Source organism: Pollachius pollachius, assembly GCF_949987615.1.
Source record: "Pollachius pollachius genome assembly, chromosome: 3".
NCBI lineage: Eukaryota > Metazoa > Chordata > Actinopteri > Gadiformes > Gadidae > Pollachius > Pollachius pollachius.
In genome coordinates, this window is record NC_136936.1 from 29,364,104 (window position 1) to 29,384,814 (window position 20,711).

The 20,711-nt window shown below is 43.8% G+C and overlaps 1 protein-coding gene across 1 annotated transcript in view; it reads right to left on the bottom strand.

Moving 5' to 3' along the window:
• kalrna (kalirin RhoGEF kinase a) overlaps nt 1-20,711 on the bottom strand; it is a 179,514-nt gene that overhangs the window by 134,612 nt on the left and 24,191 nt on the right. Inside the window, exons 10-17 of the mRNA XM_079733768.1 lie at nt 11,113-11,304; nt 10,587-10,718; nt 7,341-7,439; nt 6,297-6,428; nt 5,925-6,047; nt 4,888-5,079; nt 1,280-1,449; nt 370-544 (exon numbers count right to left, since the gene is read on the bottom strand). Of these exons, the coding sequence (XP_079589894.1) occupies nt 370-544; nt 1,280-1,449; nt 4,888-5,079; nt 5,925-6,047; nt 6,297-6,428; nt 7,341-7,439; nt 10,587-10,718; nt 11,113-11,304 (1,215 nt within the window). The remainder of the gene's footprint in view (nt 1-369; nt 545-1,279; nt 1,450-4,887; nt 5,080-5,924; nt 6,048-6,296; nt 6,429-7,340; nt 7,440-10,586; nt 10,719-11,112; nt 11,305-20,711) is intronic.

Genomic DNA, 20,711 nt, shown 5'->3' on the forward strand with positions numbered 1-20,711 from the left:
CTGTAGGATGTGTTAGCATAGCATCTAGCCAGTGGGCTACTTGATCTACCTCCAGGGTGCTGGAGGATGTGTTTGCTTAGCTTAGCATCTAGCCAGTGAGCTACTTGGTCTACATCCAGGGTGTAGTGCTGGAGGATGTGTTGGCATTGCATCTAGCCTGTGAGATACTTTGTGTACCTCCAGGGTGCTGGAGGATGTGTGAGCTTAGCATCTAGCCAGTGAGCTACTTGGTCTACATCCATGGTGTAGTGCTGGAGGATGTGTTAGCTCAGCTTAGCATCTAGCCAGTGAGCTGCTTGGTCTACCTCCAGGGTGTCCTGCTGTAGGATGTGTTAGCTTAGCATCTAGCCAGTGAGCTACTTGGTCTACCTCCAGGGTGTACTGCTGTAGGATGCGTAGCTGCAAGAAGACATCTAGCTTGATCTTGCGTTCATGGAACAGTTCCTCCATTTGGGCCTGGGCCTCATCAAGCTGCTGCAGCACTCCCTGGATGTGGGTGATGGAACTGCAGTGGGGCGTCCTACTGGTGCAAATGGCTGCATCCCTACACACACACACACACACACACACACACACACACACACACACACACACACACACACACACACACACACACACACACACACACACACACACACACACACACACACACACACACACACACACACACACACATTCTTTGTTTACTCAATATTGATTTAGTTGATGCTGGTAATGGAGGTGGTGATGGTAGTCATGGGTATTCTAGTCACGAGGGTGGTGATAGTAGTCATGGTGGTGAAGATGGTGATGGTAGTCAGTCGTAGTCTGGACGCGAAAGTCCTGGTGACCCTGGTAAGGATAATGGTGGTGATTGTGGTAGTAGGATGATGACGATGATAGTTGGGATGATGATGTTCGTCATTGGGATGAGGATGGTGATGGTACACATGGTGATGGTAGTCATGGTCATGATGGTAGTCATGGTAATGGTGGCGCTGATGATGGTGATAGTAGGCATTGGTGATAGTCAGTTGGAGGTGAGATGGTAATCATGGTGATGAAGATGGTGATGGTGGTCAGTCTGGATAGTCTCTGTAGTCTGTATGCGAAAGTCATGGTGATGGTGGTATGTCGATAATGATCGTTATTGTGATAATAGGATGATGATGATGAGATGATGATGATGATGATAGTTGTGATGATGATGGTCGTCATTGGGATGATGGTAGTCATGGTAATAGTGGTGCTGATGATGGTGATAGTAAGCATGGTGATAGTCAGTTGGAGGTGAGCTGACCTGAGCTGCTGCATCAGCCCCTCCCCTTCCTTGATGACGTTGAGCGTGGCGTCCAGCGTGGAGCTCTGCTGCTGCTGGAACTGCTGCACCATCAGCTGCACCTCCTCCACCACCTCGCTCTGCACCTCCTCCAGGAGCTCCTTCTGCAGCTCCTCCATCCAGCTCCACAGCTACACACACACACACAAACACACACACACACACACACACACGCAGACGCACACACAGACACACACACACACACACAGACACACATGCACGGACACACATGCACACAAACACGCAGGCACGCACACATGCACACACACACACACGCATGCACGCACACATGCGCATAAACACACGCACGCAAGCGCACACACACACACACACACACACACACGCACGCACACGGACACACACATACAAACAAACGCACACACAAACACACAGACGCGCACGCTCGTCCACACACACAAACACACGCACACACATAATATTTTAACATCAACATTCATATTTAATCAAAACTAATATAGATTGATCTATATTAGTTTTGTTAAAGGGATACGTCAAGATATCTGTTGATTGACATTTGCATGTTATACCCAGATTTTGAATTATTTGTTATCCCAAATCCTCATTGTGCTTCTAGAAGAAGAGGTAGCTTGGTTAGTATTCACTCTCCGTTAGCCACTTCCATTGACATGCAGTTACAGTAGCCTAGCTCCTGTTCATGTGAAGGAAAACACTTTGAATCACTTTCCAAAGACTTCCAATGTAGATAGATTACCAGTAACGAGTGCCAGTAACATCACAAGACGATGGTAGAATGTCTACTGTTATTATGAGGCTACGTTTATAGTCTACACTGAGGGTAACCTGTCAGTTCTATAATCAGCTGCTTCTGTTTGGTCGTCTATGTAGCAGGGTTAATGCTTCCCACTTGCCATTGCCAGCGAGATCCTTGCGCTGGCTGTGGTAGTGGGAGCTTTGGTCGGAGTGCTAGAGCTCCCCCTAGCGGAATGCGGGGGTTGTATTTTACGTTGCTGCCTCGTCTCCTCAGTCTACGTATATCCCGGCTGGGAGAGGTAGGTAGTCAGAGCAGTTAAATATGAATCCACACTTTGGCGATGTATTGCGGGAGTCTAAATGTACATAATACTGTATTAATACTTGGTTGCTTGTACATATATATATTGTGTTGCTTGGAATCGGTAATTACATTTAAATGGACTTTAAGCTTAGGATCGCTAGCTTGGCTACCATGTGCTTTGGTTGTAGCTACTTAGCTAGCGTGGATTTCGCCAAGAATGTGTACTTCAGCTTGTCTTTCTCTCATGTTAGGCTGCCATTGTGAGGGTTCTCTAAAGCATTTTCCTTGTCAAATATTCCACCAGGTATGTCACCAAACGCCCATTCAAATATTCATTTGTTTAATGTGATATTCATTTTCATGTAAATGGTCAGTCTACGTATATCCCGGATGGGAGAGGCTGCCATTGTGAGGGTTCTCTAAAGCATTTTCCTTGTCAAATATTCCACCAGAATAAACGGCTGGCTGCCAATGGTTCCATCGTGGTCTCAATCACACAACGCAACGAGAGAGTACGCAACCGATACATCTACACTGAGGGTAACCTGTCAGTTCTATGATCAGCTGCTTCTGTCTAGTTGTCTACACTGAGGGTAACCTGTCAGTTCTATGATCAGCTGCTTCTGTCTGGTCGTCTACATTGAGGGTAACCTGTCAGTTACATAATCTCATAATCACGGCGCCGTATATAGTGCTGAATGTCTGTGTGTTTGTTCTAATACTACCATCTTTTTGTGTTATTACTTGCACTTGTTCTGCATAAGCAACTATTCTGAACCAATTGGAGGTCTTTGGAAAGTGATTCAAAGAGTATTGCATTAACAGGAGCTAGGCTACTGCAGTTACAGTAGCCTAGCTCCTGTTCATGTGAAGGAAAACACTTTGAATCACTTTCCAAAGACTTCCAATGTAGATAGATTACCAGTAACGAGTGCCAGTAACATCACAAGACGATGGTAGAATGTCTACTGTTATTATGAGGCTACATTTATAGTCTACACTGAGGGTAACCTGTCAGTTCTATGATCAGCTGCTTCTGTTAGGTCGTCTATGTAGCAGGGTTAATGCTTCCCACTTGCCATTGCCAGCGAGATCCTTGCGCTGGCTGTGGTAGTGGGAGCTTTGGTCGGAGTGCTAGAGCTCCCCCTAGCGGAATGCGGGGGTTGTATTTTACGTTGCTGCCTCGTCTCCTCAGTCTACGTATATCCCGGCTGGGAGAGGTAGGTAGTCAGAGCAGTTAAATATGAATCCACACTTTGGCGATGTATTGCGGGAGTCTAAATGTACATAATACTGTATTAATACTTGGTTGCTTGTACATATATATATTGTGTTGCTTGGAATCGGTAATTACATTTAAATGGACTTTAAGCTTAGGATCGCTAGCTTGGCTACCATGTGCTTTGGTTGTAGCTACTTAGCTAGCGTGGATTTCGCCAAGAATGTGTACTTCAGCTTGTCTTTCTCTCATGTTAGGCTGCCATTGTGAGGGTTCTCTAAAGCATTTTCCTTGTCAAATATTCCACCAGGTATGTCACCAAACGCCCATTCAAATATTCATTTGTTTAATGTGATATTCATTTTCATGTAAATGGTCAGTCTACGTATATCCCGGCTGGGAGAGGCTGCCATTGTGAGGGTTCTCTAAAGCATTTTCCTTGTCAAATATTCCACCAGAATAAACGGCTGGCTGCCAATGGTTCCATCGTGGTCTCAATCACACAACGCAACGAGAGAGTACGCAACCGATACATCTACACTGAGGGTAACCTGTCAGTTCTATGATCAGCTGCTTCTGTCTAGTTGTCAACACTGAGGGTAACCTGTCAGTTCTATGATCAGCTGCTTCTGTCTGGTCGTCTACATTGAGGGTAACCTGTCAGTTACATAATCTCATAATCACGGCGCCGTATATAGTGCTGAATGTCTGTGTGTTTGTTCTAATACTACCATCTTTTTGTGTTATTACTGGCACTTGTTCTGCATAAGCAACTATTCTGAACCAATTGGAGGTCTTTGGAAAGTGATTCAAAGAGTATTGCATTAACAGGAGCTAGGCTACTGTAACTCTGCAAGTCAATGGAAGAGGCTTACGGAGAGCGAATGTTCTGATGACTGTTGCCATGGCCGGTCTCCATGGTTACCTCCCCAACATGCAGAAGGGTGTGTGTGCCTGCCTGTCTGCAGTGGTGTGTGCGTTTGCCTGTGTTTGTGTGCCTCCCTGGTGTGTGTGTGTGTGTGTGTGTGTGTGTGTGTGTGTGTGTGTGTGTGTGTGTGTGTGTGTGTGTGTGTTTGTGTGTGTGTAGGTGTGTGTGTGTACCTCCTTGGTGTGCATGTGTTTGTGTGTGTACCTCCTTTGTGTGTGCGTGTGTGTGTGTGTGAGTGTGTATGTGCATGTGTACCTCATTTGTGTGTGTGTGTGTGTGCAACTGTATCTCCTTGGCGTGTGTGTGTGCGCCTGTGTGTGTGTGTGTACCTCCTTCATGTGTGTGTGTGTGTGTGTGTGTGTGTGTGTGTGTGTGTGTGTGTGTACCTCCTTGGTGTGTGTGTGGAAGGTGACAGACAGGTCCAGGAGCAGCTTGCGTTGCTCCACGCGGCGGACAAAGTCCTGGATGGTGACCTCCAGGTGGCGGGCCGCCTTGTAGATCTCCTCCGGGTCGCACTCGCCCGTCTGGGCAAGCTGCTCTGCCGCCTCCAGCAGCTTGTCTGCATTGGTGTAGGTGTTCTGCGGAGAGAGAGAGAGAGACATGGAGAGAGAGAGAGAGAGAGAGAGAGAGAGAGAGAGAGAGATGGAGCGAGAGAGAGAGAGAGAGAGACAGACAGACAGACAGACAGACAGACAGACAGACAGACAGACAGACAGACAGACAGACAGACAAAGAGATAGAGAGAGAGAGAGATAGAGAGACAGAGAGAGAGTTTTTGTGTTATTTGTGAACACTAGACTAGTGTTGAACTATAGTTTGCTCTTCTCTGTTCCAGGCCAATAATGCTGTTTGAATTAGAATTTCAAACAGAGAGAGGGGCAAGAGATCAGATGTCACACAATGTACACATGTACGGTTCATGTTCACATGGTACATACATGTACACATTGTACATTCATGTATACATGTTACATACATGTAAAGGTGTTTCACTACCAGATAGTTTCTCTGCAGAACCGGATCAGACCATTCTTTACATTCAAATCCATTTGATGGTGCCTTTAATATCACACTGCACAGACATGCACAACTTCAACCATTAAAGGTCAATACCTCCACAGATCAACCATTAACTTGTCACCTTTACCTTAGCATCATCCTGATACTACTGTGGCCTCTTGGTGCTAGCTTTCAACATGCTAAAGTTGAATGTTCTTAGCATATAAACTAAAGACAGGCAAGCAGAAAGACAGACAGGCATATAGACAGACAGACAGGTAGGCAGACAGACAGACAGGCAGAGAGACTGGCAGAGAGAAAGACGGACAGACAGACAGACTGGCAGAGAGACTGAAAGACGGAGAGACAGAGAGACATACAGACAGACAGACAGACAGAAAGACTGGGAGACAGGCAGACAGACCTGGGCCACGTCCTCAAAGTCGTCGTGTCTCTTCTGCAGGGCGCGGGCACGGTGCAGAGACTTCCCCACCCCTGTGTGTTTGCTGAGGAACACCTCCCCATGGTGCTCGATCCAGTCCATCACCTGCACACACACGCACGCACGCACGCACGCACGCACGCACGCGCACGCACACACACACACACACACACACACACACACACACACACACACACACCAAGAGGAGGAGAGAGGAGATGAGGATGAGGAGAGGGGGAGAGAGAATGAGGAGAAGAGGAAGGAGGAGAAGAGGATAGATGAGGAGGGAGGATGAGGAGAGGAGTAGAGATGAGGAGGGAGGATGAGAGAGGAGGGGAGGAGAGGAGTCAGTACCTGCTGGACGTCCTGCTGGAACACACACAGCTGGAGCCTCTGGTGCAGGCGGACCTTGCGGTGCTGCCAGATGTTCTCCAGCCTCCTCTGGTGGTGAAGAACCTCATGCACCACGTCCAGGATACAGTGGACCTGAGGGAGAACAGGGAAGAGTAGGAGACCTTGAGAGGACAGAGGACCTGAGGGAGGACAGGGAGGACAGAGGAACTTAGGGAGGACAGGCAGAACAGAGGACCTTAGGGAGGACAGAGGACCTTAGGGAAAACAGAAGACCTAAGGGAGGAAAGGCAGAACAGAGGACCTTAGGGAGGACAGGGGAACTTAGGGAGGACAGGCAGAACAGAGGACCTGAAGGAGGGCAGGGTTCTGAGTAGAGACCTGGAGGATAGGGATGTGCTCTATCGTTTCTTTGTACGATCCAATTCATCAAAAGCAGTCCCCGAGCTGAGGCTTGTATCGTAACATCAAAACTCAAGTCAATACTTTACACTCAGAACACACCATCCAGAATAGCAGAGATAACGTGATTTAGTGTGAACCCTATCTCTGTGGTTGTGATTTAGTCATTTAGTTGGCTCTGTGGCATGATGGAATCTACTACCTTTCTATAAGATGTGAGGAGCGCAGCGAGGAGGAGCTGAACTAGTTCTTACTAGAAGACTAAAACATTGATATTATAGATCTTTACGTTTCTTGTTTTACCTTTTTTTTATTATTATTATTATTTGTATATGTGCGGATCAATTCTCCAAACTGAACCATCAGGATGGGAAGTATCAATACTTAGGTCTTCATATCCTCATTTGAGAACAGACACATGTACATACGCACTACACTACGACACACACATACGTACATACACACACCACTAGGACACAGAAGACTACATGTACATACACACTACACTAGGAGACACTAGACTACATGTACATACACACTACACCACGACACACGAGACTACATGTTCATACACACTACACTACGACACACACACACATGTACATACACACTACACTAGGACACACTAGACCACATTAGACTCACTGCCTTGGAGTAGTTGGCCGTTGCGGTCATGGACTCCGAGTTCCCTGGACCCAAAGGCCTCTGGAGGACGTCCAGCAGGGCTTTACCATCCTGGCTCACCTGGAAACACATGAAACAAACAGAGGTAGAATATTAGCTTACCACGCCATAGGCCTGGGTGCTAGTGACGCAGGGGAAAGGCGTGGACATCAAACTCAAAACATGAATTCCTCCTGTATTCTTCACTGCGGTCAAGCCAGCCGACCCATCGAGATCGGCAGTCAAGCCAGCCGACCCAGCTTTTTGCTGTACCTGTTTATACTAGCCATTACGATAATAGCGTCTCAGAACTAGTTTCAAATTAAAAGCATTCGTCGGTTACATACCAAAAGACAGTCAATAAAAGCAAATACTATCAAAGGAAGTGTACGGCAGTTGTGATATTTACTTTCAAAATAAAAGCCCACCTAAGATTCAAATATGAAACATGTTACATAAGATTTGGATTCAATTTAAAAAAAAGCCTTGTTATTCCAGGCTCATTTCATGTCAGGGTTATAGTTCACGACCCCATAGGGTCACCCAAGAAGTTTCAGGACATTCTGATGTGTAGTTTCAAATTAAACACCCACTAGATATTGAAATATCACACATATAACATCTTATTTTGGATTCAATTTAAAAGGAAATGCCTTGTTATTCCAGGCTCATTTCATGTCAGGGTTATAGTTCCCAATCCCATAGGGTCACCCAAGAAGTTTCAGGACATTTTGATGTGGAGTTTCAAAATAAAAGAATTCCAATATGAGACAATAATTTGTATTCATATATGTAATCCAACAGCTTTTTCAAGGGTATAATTAAACAAAAGCAACCTTATTTCTACTAGCTATAGCATCAGACACACAGTACTCTAACACCATCAGGTTCAGCAGATTAAACCTGTCGTTAATCAACCTTATTGATCCTAGTAATCCTACATCAATAACTAACTAAACAAAAGTTGTCAGATTCACTACTTAACTTCTTACTTTGAATTTTTGGTGGGCTTTTGTTTTGAAACTACGCATCAGAATGTCCTTAAACTTCTTGGGTGACCCTATGGCGTTGTGAACTATAACCCTGATATGAAATGAGCCTGGAATAACAGGGCATTTATTTTTAAATTGAATCCAATTCATATGTAATATGTCTCATATTGGAATATTTGGTGGGCTTTTATTTTGAAACTACACATCAGAATGTCCTGAAACTTCTTGGGTGACCCTATGGGGTTGTAAACTATAACCTTGAAGTGAAATGAGCCTGGAATAACAAGGCATTTTCTTTTCAATTTAATCCAAAATCATATTTAATATGTCTCATATTTGAATGTTTGGTGGGCTTTTATTTTCAAACTACACATCAGAATGTCCTGAAACTTTTTGGGTGTCCCTAATGGGGTCGTGAAGTATAACCCTGATATGAATTTAGCCTGGAATAACAGGGCATTTTCTTTAAAATTTAATCCAAAATCATATTTAATATGTCTCATATTTGAAAGTTTGATGGGCTTTTATTTTGAAACTACACATCAGAATGTCCTGAAACTTCTTGGGTGACCCTATGGTGTTGTGAACTATAACCTTGAATTGAAATGAGCCTGGAATAACAGGGCATTTTCTTTTAAATTTAATCCAAAATCATATTTAATCTGTCTCATATATGAATGTTTGGTGGGCTTTTATTTTGAAACTACAGATCAGAACGTCCTGAAACTTCTTGGGTGTCCCTATGGGGTCGTGAAGTATAACCCTGATATACATTTAGCCTGGAATAACAGGGCATTTTCTTTTAAATTGAATCCAAAATCATATTTAATATGTCTCATATTTGAATGTTTGATGGGCTTTTTTTTTTAAACTACACATCAGAATGTCCTGAAACGTATTGGGTGACCCTATGGGGTCGTGACCTATAACCCTGAAGTGAAATGAGCCTGGAATAACAGGGCATTTTCTTTTAAATTTAATCCAAAATCATATTTAATCTGTCTCATATTTGAATGTTTGGTGGGCTTTTATTTTCAAACTACACATCAGAATGTCCTGAAACTTCTTGGGTGACCCTATGGTTTTGTGAACTATAACCTTGAAGTGAAATGAGCCTGGAATAACAGGGCGTTTTCTTTTTAAATTTAATCCAAAATCATATTTAATATGTCTCATATTTGAATGTTTGGTCGGCTTTTAATTTGAGTCTGGCATAACAGGGCGTTTCCTTTTAAATCTCCAATAAACTATTGGCATAAGCTTACATTCTTCAATTAGTTGGGCTTTTATTGTGAAAGTAGATATCACAACGTCCGTACATTTCCTTTGATAGTATTTGCTTTTAATGACTTTAATGTCTTTCGGTATGTACCAGACAAATGCTTTTATTTTGAAACTAGTTCTGAGGCGCTGAGGCGCTATTACCGTAATGGCAAGTATATACAGGTACAGCTAAAAACTGGGTCGGCTGGCTTGACCGCCGATCTCGATGGGTCGGCTGGCTTGACCGCAGTTATTCTTCCTGGGATCGTGCTACCTTCTTGTAAGCCAGGGTGTTAGCATATTGGCTTGCTGTAGGCCTGGTTGTTAGAATGTTTGGCTGCTGTAGGCTGTGGTTTAAGCCCACCTCGCTGGATACCTAGGTGTTAGCAATATAGCCTGCTGTAGGCCTTGGTTTAGCTTGCCTCGCCATAGGCTTGGGTGACAAGCATGTAAGCGTACCTCATGTTAGCTTGCTGTTGGTCTGGGTGACTAGCATGTTAGCGTGCTAGCGTACCTCGCCGTAGGCCAGGGTGACTAGCATGTTAGTGTACCACGCTGTAGGCCTGGGTGGGGGTCATCCCTATGTTCCCCGGGTCCTATGTTCCCGAGAGGGGAATAAAGGACCCCTTTTTTGAAAAAGGGTCCTATGTTGCCCGGTCACATACATATCGGGGAACATAGGACCCTTTTTGGGAAAAGCGGGGAACATAGGACCCTTTTTTAAAAAAAGGGTCCTATGTTCCCCTGTCTCATACAAAGAGGGGAACATAGGACCCGGGGAACATAGGACCCGGGGAACATAGACACGCTCCCCCTGGGTGACTAGCATGTTAGCGTGTTAGCATACCTAATTTTAGCTTGCTGTAGGCAAGGGTGAATAGCATGTTAGCGTACCTCATGTTAGCTTGTTGTTAGCGTGTTAGCGTATCTCGCTCTAGGCCTGGGTGACTAGCATGTTAGCCTGTTAGCGTACCTCGCTGTAGGCCTGGGTGACTTGCTCGTAGAGGCTCTGGTGGTGGTGGATAGCTAGCTCCAGCTCCTGCATGGCCGAGGGCAGACCTCCCTCACTACACACCTTACTCCAGGACTCCACCGCAGATAGGAACTACAAAACCACACACACACACACACACACACACAGATGAATGAAAGAATGAGTCTGTATCCTTATGCTGATTGTGTTGCAGGTGATTCAGTCAGGTTGCTATGTCCTGGTTGCTATGTTATTATGTGCTATATAGAACGAGGAGGCAGCTACATGGTAGCATGTGTGGCTGAGAGAGAGGGAATAGAGAGAGAGAGAGAGAGAAGGAATGGGCTAGCAAAGACAGGGATATTTTGAGGTGTGTGTGTGTGTGCGTGTGTGTTTCTTCCTGGTTGCGTGCTTGTGTACGTTTGTGTGCGTCTGCAAGTTTGCGTATGGTGCCTGCATGCGTGCGTGTGTGTGCCTGCTTGCGTGCGTGCACGTGCATGTGCGCGCGTGTGTGCACGCTTCAGACCTGCTCTGCCTTCTGGTGGAAGACAGAGGACATGGCCAGGAGGGTGGAGCGCTCATCCAGCGCGGCGGCGAAGCTCTTCCAGTCCTGGTCCAGCTGGGAGGAGATCTGCTTGACCTGCAGTGCGGCGTAGTGCCCTCCCTCCACCAGCCGGCCCCCCACGGACATGATGCGGTTGATGTTCACGTAGGCATTCTGGGAACACAATGCACACTTTAAGGCCTCTACACCTGGTCAGAATACCAACCAGCAGAAACACAAACCACTAAAGAAGTCCCCTCCTCTCCCAACACAGACTGGTGATCAAACAAAATGGGCGGAACACACTTTAGAAAGCCATTACAAAGTGTCAATGTGGATGAGAAACTAATCCCAGGGGAGCTGAGAGGTTTGTCAGTGTTCTGCACCCCCTGTGTGGAGTTGCCTTTTGTTTGAGAAACATGAGGGCTCTGCAACCAGCCAACAGACCAGTGTAGAGCACCATCAACAACCAGACCACCACCTATGATCAGACCACCACCTACGCCCAACGTAGACACCACCTACGACCAGACCGCCACCTACGACCAGACCACCACCTACGACCAGCGTAGACCACCGCCTACGACCAGCGTAGACCACCACCGACCAGACGACCAGCACAGACCACCACCTACGACCAGACCACCACATATGACCAGACCACCGCCTACCAACAGCGTAGATCACCACCTACACCAGACCACCACCTACGACCAAAAGACCAGCGTAGACCACCACCTCCGACCAGTGTAGACCACAACTTACAGCCTTATCGTTAACAAAAACGAGTATAACTTTGATTGAACATGTCATCCACCTTATGGGCTTTTTCCACCGACAGTACCAGCTCTACTTGCCACGACTTAGCGTGGCACGTGGCTTGCTTTGGTTCCAGGCACGTCGTGTTTCGATCTAGAATAAAGCACCTCTTCAACGTGCTCGGGTCATCATAGCACGCATGCGCGAAACTGCAGTGACGTACTTATCCACGCGACACATAAAGGGCTTGGCTTGGGCACAAGTCGAGGTGAGTTGGGACGGTCGGTGGAAAAAGGTCCTTAGTGTATCACTGCATATATCATGCTACAACATGTTGATTTATGTTATAAGGATCTATTCGCTGTTTACTATTTCGTCATTTAGCAGACTGTTGAGGGTCCGGGTTGATCAAGGTAGACTGGAGAAAGGAATACAATTGTTGGAGCCATTTAGAGGCTTTTTGTTGATAATATTTTTAAACAAATATATTTTGAGTTTTGGTTGAAATTATGAAAATAGATGAAATATTAACCTAGTTTGCATTCTGTATGTATACATTTTGCGGCAATGTGTGATTGATTCATTGATCTCACCTGGAAAGTAGGTGGGTCACGCTCTAACTGGAACATATAGGATGCCCTCATATACGGCAGGAAATTGTCTTTAATCAGGTTGGAAGCCAAGAAGGCTTACAATTATCTGACCACATTATTCTTCACATTATTCTACGCATTTAGTTTACTCCGTTTTGTTTTTCCTGTCAACCAGATTATTGTCTAATATATAAGTCGGTATCAAAAGAAACACTCTCTGTATCGGACAATCTGTGTCTCTAACCTGTGGTGGAACAAGAAGGGTGAGCAAAGGGTCTGCAACTTCAAATGAAATCATTACAGAGAAAACAAAGATGCTATCTATTTTAAATCATCATTTTATCGCCTCAGGAATTCGGTTTGAAAGGGAAATGACACTTAAAACGTCTCATAACTCTTCCTACTCCGGGCAAAAGCTCCCTTTTGACTTTGATTTTATTCCCATTACAATTAATGAAGAACATGATGCTCTAAAAACAATAAACACTAAGAAATCAGCAGGTCCTGATGGATTGGGTCCACATTTGTTACTGATTGCTGCTGAGATTATTGCTGAAACATTAATCAATTATTTTTACCTGACTATAGAAAATGGAAAAATTCCGAAATTTGGAAAACATCCTATGTTGTTCCAATGCTGAAGGGTTGTGAGCAAGCAAACCCTAACAATTATAAGCATATATCCAAACTCTCAGTGCGGGGCAAGATTGTTTTTTCTTAATGATCTACAATCCGGGTTAAGAAAGATTCATAGAACTGTCACTGCTATAATGAAGGTTCTAAATTACATGATTACACCAATTGATGAGAAAGAATACTGTGCTGAACTATTCTGAGACTTATTTAAGGCTTTTGATACAGTCGACCACTCGGTTTTATTACAGAAGCTAGTAACATAGGAATTTCCTCGAAATCGGTTAAACTAGAGTTTTCGCGCGCACATTGCGTGCGCTCAACCTCTAGTTGTAATTAAACCCATAGCAATAATGTGGAAACCCCAGTCAATAATGTAACAAATTTCTGAGCGCATAATGTAATAACATTTTGCCTATAATTTTACAATGTAGAACATTTGTTCACCACAAATGACTCTTAAAAGGCAACAGGCTCATTATCATTTAGGGGGCCAGTCAATGACATGCAGAACCGTCATCAACACGCCCATTGAAGTGGTGTGAGAAATACAGACTTACTACTCCTCATTCACATATAAGGTGATTTGCATTTCCTATAGAGAAAATACTACCTCAGGGGTAGAATTATTCAGGAGTTTTTCAGGGTACAAATGTCAGGATATGTTGTTCACACATACTGCCCATCAGGAAAATATCAGGACTTACACATTTGTCTGAAAGCAGCTAATGTGTGAGCATTTGATTACATTATAGAATTTGTCAATTAATGGTAACAGGGGTAATTGTTCAATGGAAAGTGTAGTATACTATGCATGCAAATCAATTATTAAATAACTTTTACTGTTATTCAGGGATGAAAAGTGCATTGACATTTTAAAATGCAAGGCAACTACTATTGGTTAATTGAAAAATAATAATCATCATTGTGATTAAACATCTCTTCCAGTGTACTGGCCAAGACAGGCAGCAGTAGCCTACAGTCACACAGCATACGCACAAAACATAAGAAAAATAAAACAACTAAAACAGTCCACAGGGGGGGATATCAATATCGCAAGAAATTTGGGGAGGCTCAAGGGGGAGGGTAATATTACATTTGAGCAACAAAGTGTAGTGTGGTGGACTCTATAGACATAATTCATCATACTGTGTTATTGACATGTTTTCGTTCTGTGTTATAGGGACACTGTCTCTTTAAGAATCACGTGACTTCGGTGTTGATATGCCGGTCGGTGCAACGTTTTTTATATGACAAAATGAACGACCCGCCGTTGCTTGTCGAGGTGAGAAATTGTCTCTTCCCTTATTTTATCGCAATTTCTACAGTCTATAGACAGAACGTGTTACCTGGCAGAGTTTGTTGACGTGTTTAAAAACATAACGTCTTACCTGGGTGAGTGCCGATGGCGGAGCCGTTAAACATCTTTACCTGTGCGTGCGTGAGTGCGCGCGTGTGTGTGCGTTTTCATGTATGTTTGTGCGCATGTGCTTGCTTGCGCTGTTTATATGTATGTTACGAATACATATAAACATATATATATATATATATATATATATATATATATATATATATATATATATATGTTACGAATATATGTTACGAATATATGTTACGAATACAAAATTCCATTTTATGCGGATGACACCATTATGTATAGTTCTGCTTCATCCTTAGCAAGTGCAACTAAGGATTTCAATCGGCTTTTAAGGTTGTTCAGCAAAACCTACATGAATTAAGACTGGTACTAAATATTGACAAAACCAAAATGATCTGCTTTTCAAGAAGTAAGAAAACATCTGATATGAATGATTACCAGATTGTTACTCTAAATAACAAAGCAATTGAGAGAGTCACAACCTACAAATACCTGGGCCTTTTCCTAGAAGAAAATCTCTCTTTCGAACATCACATTGAATGCCTTACTAAAAAACTAAGGATGAAACTGGGTTTCTTGTATAGAAATACATGTTGTTTTTCCTTTGGTGCCAGGAAGAAAATTGTCCAAGCAATTATTTTATGACTGTGGTGATATTTTATATATGCATGCAAATTCATCGTCTCTGAAAATGCTAGATTCATGCAGCATCATGAAGCATTACGATTTGTCTCTGACTCTGGCTTCTGAACGCACCATTGCAAGTTGTGTGAGAAAGTTGTTCTGTTTTCCTTATATACCCATAGAATGGAACACTGGTATATATTTCTTTATAAGGCAATTTTGCATGAACTGCCTCCTTATATGTGTACTCTACTGGCTCCTAGAACAAACCATACTCGTATAACTCGGTCTAGCAGTTTTATTATGTATAACTTTCCTCTGACCCGCACTACGTTGGTGGAATTGATACTTTATTGTGATTTGTCTTATTGCGTTTGGGGTCTTGTTTTTTATTTTTAACGTGAGTTTTGTTTTTTAAATGTTAAATGTGAAATGTGTTTTTATTCTACCATCTTGGCCAGGACTCCCTTTGAAAAGAGATTTTCAATCTCAATGGGAATATTCCTGGTAAAATAAAGGTAAAAAAAAAAGACAAACAAACTTTTCATGTAGACAAAGGAAAGGAAGACGGGCGCGCGCAGCTCGTTTGGATACCCATGAGTAAACCAAATCATGAATGAGCCGTGCAGTACTTGTGAATATGGACGTTCGGATGCGTTACGTGTTTAAAACTCTGTTCTATGGAATGACTGTTTGACATATTATGATGCCATTTACAGCAGGTCAGGCCAGAGACCTTGTTCGTAGCTGTATGCACATGGATGCACAAAGAGGATATTCAGAAGCAATGCAACTATTGGAAAAACATTTTGGTGATGAGATGAAGATGCAAATGCTTATCTGGATAAAGCGCTAGGCTGGACAGCTATTAAAGCAGATTATGGGAAAGCTCTACATGCATATTCTTTATACTTGAGGGAATGCCACAATACCATGCAGGACTTGGAGTAAATGGATGAACTGGACATTACATCCACCTTAAAATTTGGAGACATTAAAGACTCAACTCTCTCAGGAGCAATGAAATAAGGACACTTAAAAGCAGAAGTACTTTCGTGACAGCTGTGGCAGCCCCTGGAGAACAATACACCAAACAGTATGCATTTAAAGGGCAGCAACACACCATCCTTAATGCTACTACCTCAGATATCTGCTGTTTCTGTGAGGCAAGTATGCATTACTTGACTGCTTCAAATTTAAATCACAGCCACACCACGAAAAGGTGGAATGTTTGAGGATGGATATTGCTTTGGTTGCTTAAAAAAGGGTCACATGAGCAACAACTGCAATACAAAACTAGACTGCTAAACATGTCAACGGAAACATCCAACTCTGCCAGATATTGATAAAAGAACCCCAAATAAGGAACCCCTGCAAAACCGCAATGCTGCAGCACCAAAGCAAACATAAACAAACAGTGTATAAGTGTCAGAGGATGATGCAACAGGGGCCGTTAAAGAATGGGCTCTCGCTATTGTTCCCGTTCAAGTTAAAGCTGCAAAAGGAAGCAAGTGCATTCAGACGCTTTTCTTGATCCGGGGAGCTCTGATACATTTTGCACTGAGAAACGAATGAACCAACTGAATGTGACCGGACACAAAACTGACATTCTGCTGCGGACGATGGGACAGGAAAACCATGTGAGCAGTTGCAAAATCACAGGACTGGAAGTTGGCAATGTAGATGGAGTGGAATTTATTCACCCACCTGAAGTTTACACACAAGCTAAAATCCCAGTTTCAAAGGAAAACCTACTCACCCAATCAGAGCTAAGAAAATGGTTGCTGACATTAAAATGTTGATAGGAATTAATGTTCATAAAGCGATGGAACCCTGGTGGATAAAAAACAGCCAGAGTAATGTACCAAACGCAGTGAAGACACTTCTCGGCCGGGTGGTGAACAGGCCCCTAATGTCTTTATCTGCAATGGATGAACATAGAACATCAATGACAGTCAATCGCATTGCAATGGATAATCTGAAAGACCTGCTACTCAGACAATACAACCAAGAGCTCCCAGAAAAGGAATCTGAGAAGAAGAAAGAGATGTCATGTGAGGACAGGAGATTTATGGAGCTTGCCCAAAATTTTAAAGTGGTTGAAAGCGGACATTACATCTTGCCCCTGCCGTTTCGAAAAAAGGAGTTAGTCATGCCTAATAACTACAATGTGGCACTACAGCTGACATTAAACCTTGCTGGGAAATTCTACCTATGCTGAAGATTACAAGTTCTTCATGGAAAATGTGCTGCAGAAAGGCTACGCAGAGAAGGTACCCCAAGCGCAAGTCCAAAGGGATGACGGCCAAGTTTGGTATATTTCTCATCATGGGGTTTACCATAAAATAAAGAAAAAGCTTAGGGTAGTATTCGACTGTTCCTCAACCTAACAAGGTGAATATCTGAATTCAGAACTGCTCCAAGGTCCAGATCTAACCAACTCACTTTTGGGCGTTCTGCTTCAGTTCCGCCAGGAGAGGATCGCAGTAATGGCCGACATTGAGGCGATGTACAACCAAGTACAAGTACAGGAAAACCTGCGGGACTTCCTCAGGTTTCTGTGGTGGCATCAACCACTTTAAGTATACCGGATAAAAGTGCCTCTCTTCAGTGCAGTATCTTCACCCTGTATTGCTAACTTTGCCTTGAAGCTTGTGATTGGTTCTTTAGATTCGGACCGAATGGCACTGATTGGTCAGCATTTTAAGAGCAGAAGCTGTGGATGGATAAGTGTGGATGGGAGGAAGTGATCCCAGAACATCTTGCAAAACCATGGAAACAATGGATTGCAGAACTTGACCAGCTGAGTAGATTTGAATTGGACAGGTGCATAAAGCCTGAAGGTTTTGGACTCATGAGGACTTCTGAGCTGCATCACTTCTGCAATGCCAGTGCGATAGGATATGGAACAGCAAGCCACCTCCGACTCACAAATGACAAGGCAGACGTTCATGCTACATTTGTACTGGGGAAATCCAAGGTAATCCCATTAAAGCAGATCACAATCCCAAGGCTGGAGCTGGCCGCTGCTTCACTGGCTTTGAAAGTAGACAGGATGCTACAAAAAGAACTTCATATGGCATTACAGGACTCCTTTTGGACCGACAGTTCATCCTTAATGAAATACATTCACAACAAAACAAAACGTTTCCATACTTACGTTGTCAACAGAGTTGCCATGATCAACTAGCCTTTTGTTTCTCTCTGGATTCTAAGCAATCGCTACGTTTAGCCTGCCAAAGTACATGTCTTTTAAAGACCTATTGTGTTAATGTTTGTTTGGACTTAAGTGACTTTTTTGCCGCCTCTAACAACACCTTGGAACTAACCTGCTATCCTCTGTGGACCGGTGTGTAAGTCTCCCCTTCCTCACTGTTTATACTCTGTTGCATCTTGCTAGGGTTAGTGGTTGGCTTTGTCCTGCCATCAATAGCGTGTGCTGTGCTGTACGTTTGTAAGCAGCTGGCCTAGCGAAGTTCCAACTTGTGTTTTGCTGGCTAAACCTTACGGTCAACGGAGGACTGATTATGCGTCCCATCCTTACCTTGCAGCCCTTCTACAGACACTGTGGATTAATTACTCATGTGGCTTCCTCACTCCGTCGCTTCGATTATGGAATTACCTGCATCCAAACTTTTATGCATGAACTTCATGAACTACACTGCGACTCCCTGTTGGATTTTACAAACTCTGCGGTAGCCTTGGCATCGCTCGTCAGCGACCCCGTTATTTGCATCTTAGCTCCCATTGCAAAGTCCTCACAACGACTCCATCTCCTGGTGCCATTTCAACCCTCATCTCGGTGCTGCCCTCCCGCTCATCATCTAGTTGTAGATTGCATGATAAGTCTCCTCGCCCCCCCCACTGCCAGGTCTCACCCAACGTATGGAGTGAACACAACCCTTCTTTGTCCACTGAAGTATCAGGGATTTACGTCGCCAACGTCATCCGATCTAATGGCACCTGTTCATTTTGCCCTGTTTAATGCCCGGTGTTTAGCTAATAAGGCATTTATCCTAAATTACGTTTTTACCACTAGGAAATTGGATGTACTTTTCATAAAAGAAACGTGGCTGAATGCCAATGATCTCACTCCACTTGGTGACCTCAGATGGAGTGGAATTTAGCTCCTCAGAGATATCTTATCTATAATCTGTCCTTTCATTCTTGCAATAGTAAAAAGCTCACTAGCCACTAGTGTTGTCCCATCCACTTTCAAGCATGCTACTGTGCAACCTCTCCTAATAAAGCCTTCCCTTGACTCAAGCGACATGAAAAATTACAGACCCATCTCAAAATTGCATTTTATCTCCAACATTTTTGAGAAAGTGGTTTTTCAGCACCTGGTTTCTCTTTGTCAAGACCATTTTCAGCATATTTTAACAATTGGCCCCCTCCTCTTCTCTCTATACATGCTGCCCCTCAGTTCCATCTTTGATAAATATGGCAGACCATATGTACACTAAAGAAACTGCATGGCTGCCTCAACGACATTAAATATTGAATGGCATGTCATTTCTTACAACGTAACAACAGTCAAACTGAAGTCATCATATTTGGACCGCCTTTCTCTGTCACCAACCTCAGCAGTACTCTTGGTCCCCTCTCTAACAATGTGCACTCTGTGGTCAGAAATCTTGGTGTCATGCTGGATAGCTCTCTAAATTTTAATAAACAAATCAATAGTGTGGTCAGAAGGGTTGCAGATAAACCTACAGATGAACAACAAGGCATATCTGTTAATGACTTGGATGAAGTAGAGAAGTCAGTCGTATGCTATGGACAGCAGCGCTGCCTCATAAGGCACACTCCTGAGGAATGGCAAACCTGTCAGAACTGACAGCTGCATTCGGAAATTGGAATCCAGAGGATCGGAGGAAGGATAAGTAAATTGGCTCTACCAACAAGCTTGAAGAACCCGATTATTCTTCCCAAAGACTCCCAGTTCTCCCTGTTGATACTGCATGACATCCATCAGCAGGTTGGACACGCGGGCAAAAACCACATGCCCTCCAGACTAGGCCAGAAGTTCTGGTTACCCTCTTCCAACTCTCTTGCCAGGAAAATAATAAGATCTTGTGTTTTCTGTAGACGCAGGCAAGCAAGAGTTGGTGAGCGAAAATGGCGGACTTACCCGAGGATCGTGTTCAGCCAGATCTTCCACCATTTTCTCATGTGGGCATTGACTACTTTGGATCTATTGAAGTTAGAAGAGGTCGATCACTGGTGAAACGATTGGGAATCATATTTTCCTGTCTGGTTAGTCGAGCTGTTCACCTGGAAGTGGCGAGCACCTTGGATACGGCCTATGTCGGAGAGAAACAATACTCACCATCAGAACAGATCGTGAAACCAACCTTGTGGGTGCTCAGAAGGAACTGGAGTGTGCTTTGAAACAACTGGATCATCAAAGAATCCAGGATTCTCTGCTGACCAGTAAGGTATCCTGGTTGTTTAATCCTCTGTCAGGAGCCCAATTTGGAGGAGTGTGGGAACGATTGATCGGACTGGTAAAAAAGGTGCTTTCATCAGTTCTGAAACATCAGTGGACGATGAAGTGCTCCAGACAGCTCTATGTGACGCCGAGTCAATTC